Here is a 7,380-nt window from a genome sequence, read left to right on the forward strand (position 1 = left end):
AAGGAAGAAAGGAAGGAAGGAAGGAAGGAAGGAAGGAAGGAAAGAAGGAAGGAAGGAAGGAAGGAAGGAAGGAAGGAAGGAAGGAAGAAACGAAGAAACGAAGATCCTTGTGGCTTATCTCCCTCTATTACCATATGACATATATCCAGAAAACAGACAAGGCTGGTTGGTTACAACCTTCCCCCTTCTAGTGGTCACTTCATCACCACTTCCCATTAACCAGTGCTGGGGATAGGCATGTGGGTAGCAAATGGCACGTAAACCCCTGGGGAAAGCCATGCCTAATTTTTTAAAAGCCTCCTTCCCCCTTCTCCATGGTCTTAGTCATAGCGAAGACTATCCTTGGAGAAGTAATTAGAAAACAGTGGCTCAGTCCCTACATTTAAGTCCTGCCTTCCCACCCAATACACTTCTGTACTCTCTTCAGACCCCAAAGATATGCAAGCACCAGTCCTATTGATGAATTTAGACCAGAGGGGGAAGCCAGACTGGATTTTTCCCCTAGGGACCCCAAACAATGCCTCCCCTGGGATTTTGTTCTCTTTGGTATGCTGGCTGCCTATCCCCCTCTGAAGATGACTCTACTCTTAGGCCGACTCATTGTTCAGTCCCTGTCAGGAACTACCATATCCTAAGAAGCTCCTGCCATGTCACTCACTTCAGCTCACTCTCCTGTCTGCTTCATCTCTACCCTGGATGCCTTATCCCTACATGGGTACTCCCTCCCCAGCTTCCACCCTGGCTGTTTTCTTCTCCCATTCAAATGAGAGTAGAGGCCATCTTTCTCCCTTATTTTTGTATTCTAAGCACTTAGCACAGTTCCTGGAACATAGTAAGTGTTGAATAAATGTTCCATCTACCTGTCCAAGGGCTAGACCTCTACACAATAGCCAGGAACTCAGATCAGCCCACTGCTGCTAGGAGCAATAACTGAAAATCTGAAAATAATGCCTATAAGAGTAATCCTCAGGCCAAAGTTGCACTCTCTTCTCTTTAGCATTTCTTTAGGGTTGATTTCCCACAGATCGGGTTCACTGAAGCCCACTGGGCCATCAAGCATTTCAGTTAGTCACCAGTGCTGGTGTCTTCTGGGCTATAAGCTTCTAGAGGGCAAGATCTTGAGTTTATTCAAACTTGTGCCTTGCCTGGTGCCTCCTAGACAGCTCTGCTTGCACTAAGCACTTAATAAGTGTGGGCTACATTTATAGTTGCTTCTTACCTGAAGCACCAGCGGCAAAGGAGGCATTGCTTTGAACACCTCAGCCCGGACCCCTACCACCAGCAGATAAGACAGAGTAGACAGGACATTCACCACAATGGCATCTTTCATCTCAAAAGGCAGCATGGTGTACACGGTGAAGATGATGAATAGAAAGAAGGGCACCTGGAGAAAGAAGACAGGGTGAACATCAGCTTCTGGAAAGGGGGCGGTAGGCCAAAAAAGTTTGGGAACCACTGGAATAAATCATGATCATTACTCCTGGCACAGCCAAGAGTTGAAACCCAGGTGCCAATTATCCTGTGTATCTATCATGGAACTTAGTGTTGAAAGAATATTAGAGAACATTTTGTCCAGCCCCTTAAATTTACAGAGAATGATACTAAAGTCCTAGAGTTTAAATGACTTGTTCAAGGTCATACAGGTAAGTATAAGAACCAGGATGTAAATCTCAGTCTTCTGGTTCCTTCCAACAAGGCCATCTTCGATGTCAATTATAGCCAGGCTTTCCTTCCTCTTCCTTGCTATGGGATTGCCCACCATTCCAGAAAAGGGGAAAAGAGAAGAAAAATGATCCCAAACCTCTGGGCCTGGAATCAAACCAATTTGGCTCTTCACTCATCATTCTAAAATTGAGTGAGGGAGGGTAATTCTTGGGGAGAGAAGGGTAAAGTTATTCACTGAATTTGAGACATTACCCAAGTCCTATCTCTCCTACGGGAGCACAGAAAGCTAAAAGTCAGCTGAGTTGGGGATGGCCCCTGAGCTCTGGAGCAGATGGGTAAAAATTCTCCAGTTTCCCAACCATCAGCCTCCAAATATGGTCACTCAGACCCCGAGCTGTCTTCATTGTGGCATGCTTCCCTTATCAAATGAGCCACGACCAAGAAGAAAGTTTATAAGAACATGGAACCAAAAGAAAAAATCTAAAATTTCGTTTTCTTTTTTACTCAAGGGAAAGCCAAGTTTATTCATCATTTCCCACACGTTAAAATGCAGTTTGGAGGCCAAGATTTGGGCCTGCCAAGTTTCACCCAGAGTGAAGTTTTAAACCCCTAATAAACCCATGAGCTCGGAGACAGAACAGCTGACAGACTAATACCCTAGGCTAGAACTGAGAATGGTTACAAATAGGCTCCTCCAGGACAGGGCAGCTTCCATCCCAGGGGTTCCCCTGGGAAAGGATAATTAACACTCAGAAGTGTTCACCTGGCCCAATGACAAGGGCACAAGACAACAGCCATACCCTCTGGGATATGGTTTGTGTGGAAAGGGTGAAAACACTGTGCAATTTGTCTTCCAAGGTCCTGGGTTTGAATCCTGGCTTTTTCACTTACTATCTGTGTGGGCAAATCAGTAGATCTAAGCCTCTGTTTTCTCATCTATAAAATGGGGGAGGTCAACCAAATGACCTCTAAAATACCTTCTAGACACTTCAACCAAGTGTGAATGTTGAGCAGTTTCCCCCCCTCAAATCTAGATCCTGGCTAAGAACCTCCCTTCCACCAGCCTCAACTAGTGCCTTAACAAGGCAGATGTTTCATACATTAGCCTGAATTAACCTCAGTGAAAAAGTAACTTGTATACTCCAACAAAAACCCCTACAATTTGTAGATTCTACCCCTCACTGCCCCACCTCCATTAGTGCATATAATTGGAAAGGGAAGGTTTTCATATCCCCAGCTCTCTTTTTTTCCTCAAAGAATAAATCAATTCGGTATAAGTTAGCAAAGTCACACAACTTTGGAATGTCTAAATTGGAAGGAGTCTCAGAGACCACCTGGTCCAACGCCACTGTTTTACAGCAGGGGAAGAAGCTAAGGGGCATAGAAGGAACCTAGCTTACACAAAGACCTCTGGGAAATTAGTGACAGCTCCTTTGGGGAATTTGTGACAGAACCAGGGATGCAACCCAAACGTGCTGTTTCACAAGCAAATAGCCAGTCCACAACACCATACTGCTTCTCTCCATCAGACAGTGAAGGAGACCCAAGGGTCCTGGGTCCCACAGATAATTACCTGCTCCCACACGAAGTTTTTCTTATCCCTGAAGTCGAAGATTAAGACGAAACCCAGGGTCAAGAAGCAAATCCAGATGACTACAGCAAAGAATTTGAGCCATTTTTGAAAAAGGCACTCCACATACACCAGCGCATAAATGATTGCAAATAGGATGAGAGTCAAGAACGCAGTCGCCAAGAAGGTTTGGTGTCCAGGGCGGTTCTAGGAGCCAGTCAAACATACATCACAGTAAGAATACACATCTCACGACTGTCCTGTTTCTAGATCTGCCTCCTCCTCTATAAAGTCCTCCTGTGTTAGCCCGTCTCACCACCAGTGCTGATGGTCTTCCCCACCCCTTCAACCTTTATAGGCTAAATTTCTCCAGGTTTGAGGAGTAGGGAGGGAAATGGGGAAGCCTCCCTGGGTTGTCTATCCTATGAAATAATCAGCTACTTCAGGAGGATGGATCATGCTTTCATTCACTCAAGAAGAGGAAACTGATGAAGGCAAGACTTCATTTCTCAGCCTCGGTTTCCCTCCTTATCTCTAAGACTTACAGAAGCAACTACTACAGGTTTTTTGATGGGGGGAGGAAGCTAAGTATGAGTAATCCACTTTTAATCAAAGGGACTAGAGACCTTGGTACCCACGACAGTGTCTGGGATTAGTAAAAAAAAATCACCTAATCCAGGGGGGAGGCAGCTTCTTCACACCCCTCCCCATTTTATCCCCTCTACTTAGCTCAGAGAGACAAGGCAATATATTAGAAGAAGATAGACAGGTTTAAATCCTGGTAGGACTATTACTGATGCATAATTCACTTCCCTTTCTGAGCCTCAGTTTCTCACCAGGAAGGACATCTCCCATTGCTATAGCACTTTAAGATCTACAAGAGCCATTACTGAAAACCACCCGTAAAGTAGGTGGTATATCATTACTCCCATTTTACAAAAAAAGAAATTGCAAGTTTTACAGATAAAAGAAACAAATCCTCCTACTATTGCCACTGTGAAGAAACTACTCTGTGAATTGTAAAGGGCTATAAAATCTAAATTTCAAATTCCTTTGAAAGATCTCATGCCTTTCTGGCATTGGGGATGTTTCACTAACGAGGTCCAAAGCTTATCTAGAACAGAGGTTGATATGATTTCCAGAGCTGGTCCAGTTGTAGCAAACAACTCTTGGGGAGACCCTGGAATAATCTGCTGGGCTCCCTAGTAGGCCCTGAAGGCCATTTTAGCCTTCTCTGCCTCAGAAGTGAGGAGGGATGCTTAATTCTAGTCTAGTGATTGATCTGTTACAAATGAAAGGGGTGATTTTTGACTGATTGGCAGGGAGGGAGGGTCTTTCAAAGAGAAGCTGTCTTGATTTACATCATCTCTCAAATAATTGCTACAAAGGAACAAACTGAGACTAGAATCCTGGCTGCCAAGGCAAGGTTTAGACATCCTCTTATAATAATTCCTACCACTATTTCCCTTTTGCTAAGGGTCTTTCTTCTAAGACACTGTCATCTCTTTGTAGGACATCTCCCACTGACCTTCCAGGTACTACTTCCGAAATAGCTATGTGACCTTGGGCAAGTCATTCAACTCCTCCCAACCTTAGTTTCCGTGTCCATAAAATGAGAATATTATTGGTTGATTTCCCAAAGTCATAGGGGCATTGCAAGGATCAACTGAGATTATTGCTTTATGTGAGTAGTTCTTTTCAATATTCTTATTAATGCACAGCACAAGCAAACATGAATATGTGAGTTGTAATCTATTGTATTGGAAGGAGTGTATCAACAAAATATTATTTATAACTCCTGTTTTCATTGCCTGAAGTGTCTCTTTACTCCCAGCCCCAATCAGAATGCTACATGCTGGACAAGACCTCTTAGAGAGGCCACTCAACCTCACTTCCCTCTTAGAGCGAGAAGCAGCAAATATCGTATGCAGGTGGAGGGTGCGGGGAGCAAAATGCAAATCATAACATCATAGATTTCCAATGAAGGGAACTTCAGAGGTCATCTAGCCAACCCCTTCCCCTAATTTTAGAAGAGAGGAAAATGAGGAGCAAAAAGCTTAAGCTATTTGCCCAAAGAAGTAGGAAGTGGAAAGCCTGGGATTTGAACCCAGCTCCTCTGATTGTTCTCACTCAGAATACAAAGCTCTCTCTATAAAGTGAATTTATCAAAAATCAAATAGTAAGAGGCAGCTAAGTAGCATAGTGCCAGGCCCACCTGGGAGGGTCTGGGTTCAAATATGGCCTCAGATACTTCCAAGCTGTGTGCTCCTGGGCAAGTCACTTAACCCCCATGCCTAGCCTTTGACCTGCTGTCTAAGAATTGTTAGTAGGGCAGAAAGTGAAGTTTGGGGTGGTTTTTTTTTTTAAAGCAAGTCAGTGTCAAAGTGAGAAGCAAAACCTATTTGTCCTGACTCCCAGGCCACCACTTTCTCCTTAGCAGAGCGAAGAGCAAACAGGAGAAACAATCAAAGGAAAGGAGGTTGTTCCCACTAAACAAGGATCCTCAAGGGACTAGCAGAACTCTGATCCTTCCATCACTAACTCCTAGTCATGCAATATTTTTTAATTTTTCAAAGCTCCCCTGTTCATGAACTCATTTGATCCAAACAAACACTTCCATTAAATAGTCAGGGCAGAATTATTATCCTAGGATTACAGATTCAGAGATGGAAGGAAAGTTAGAGATCATATAATCTAACTCTCTTATCATTTTATAGGTGAGGAAACCGAGGTCAATAGAGTTAAGTCATTTACCCAGGGTGACACAGATGTAGGTGGTAGAGCTTAGATTTGAACTCAGATCTTCTAGCTCCAAACCCAACCCTATTTCCCCTAGTAAATTATACAATAGACAGAGTTCAAGCACTCGGCCTGGAATAAGGAAGATTTGAGGTCAAATCACAATTTTTGTTTGCTTCAATTAATTCAACTGTAAAAATAGGATTAAAATTAATTAAATTATCCCTCCCAACATATGTAATAGTAGTTTGATAAATGCTTGTTCCTTCCCTCCCCCCTTTCTCTTCCTCATTTCATAAAAAAGGAAACTGAGACCAAGAAACAGGACATGACCAGCCCACTGGTCACAGACCTAGTTTACTGGTGGATCCAGAACTAAAACAGAGGTCTCATAATTCCTAGCCTAATCTCTTTCCCACCACCCTAGCTAATCCGCAATTCCTAGTGTGGTCTCTTTCCCACCACCCTGGCTAATCCACTCACCGAATGGAAGAAGGAAAGGACAATGAGTATGAGTGAGGAAATGATGGCAATAGAGAGGAAGATGAGCAGAAAAGGATAGTGTTGACTCATGTGGTGGAACTGCTCATAGCGGGAATCTTTGCTCTTCCACTCCTCATCATCATTGAGGAAGTATTTCCCTTTGGTGGGCATCCTCTCTCAGTCAAGAGGCTTCCACTTCCAGTGGCTTCTTCCGCTGCTCAATAGATGGGGTTCCCGCAAGAAAAGAGGGAGCCTGGTTTCCCAGGCACATCTGTCAATCTCCACTTGCTTTCAACAGTTCTTGGGGACCAAAGGTGAGTAAGTTGGGAGGAAGGGCATCTGGTACTTATTTGAACTTGGAAGCATCCACCTCTTCAACAGCTTCACCAGCGCCAGGGTAAAGCCCACTCTCTGCTACTGGCCAGCATAGCCTTCATTTGTTTCAGGTGTTTCTAACCATCTCTGCAGCAGACTCCTGCTGATCCAACCAAAGTTGCAGATGACCCTTGATAGGTGTCAACAACTGTAAAGACACAAAGCAAAAAAAAGAACTTTAATGAAACTTGGTGGGCTGGGGTGATGGGCTGAATCTTCCCACACCCCTTCTCAATTCCAAGGTCGGACACAGAGTTTGGGCACCTATCCATAGTTCTTGGGTACTCACAAACCACGAAATACATGTAGCTATATTCAGAAGTATGGACTTCAAAATATTAGAAAATGAACATTAAAATTGGTTTTACTTGCAATTTGGAAAAAATAAATGTCTGAACTTTAAAAATAAAATAAAGTGATTTTCCTAAAAAGCAAGTTTGACCAGGTCACTTTCCTACTATAAACTCTGTTTCTTATTGCCTTTAAGGACCAAATAGAAACTTCTTATCTTTAAAACCCTTCCCACCGTACCCCATCTATCTTTCAAG

At 43.5% G+C, this 7,380-nt stretch overlaps 1 protein-coding gene across 1 annotated transcript in view; it reads right to left on the reverse strand.

Annotated features, from left to right (window-relative positions):
• ADCY7 (adenylate cyclase 7) overlaps positions 1-6,628 on the reverse strand; it is a 57,880-nt gene extending 51,252 nt beyond the window's left edge. The window contains exons 1-3 of the mRNA XM_044659725.1: positions 6,458-6,628; positions 3,239-3,442; positions 1,201-1,384 (exon numbers count right to left, since the gene is read on the reverse strand). Of these exons, the coding sequence (XP_044515660.1) occupies positions 1,201-1,384; positions 3,239-3,442; positions 6,458-6,628 (559 nt within the window). The remainder of the gene's footprint in view (positions 1-1,200; positions 1,385-3,238; positions 3,443-6,457) is intronic.
• Between the last annotated feature and the right edge of the window lie 752 nt (positions 6,629-7,380).

Source organism: Gracilinanus agilis, chromosome 2 (assembly GCF_016433145.1).
Source record: "Gracilinanus agilis isolate LMUSP501 chromosome 2, AgileGrace, whole genome shotgun sequence".
NCBI classification, from domain to species: domain Eukaryota; kingdom Metazoa; phylum Chordata; class Mammalia; order Didelphimorphia; family Didelphidae; genus Gracilinanus; species Gracilinanus agilis.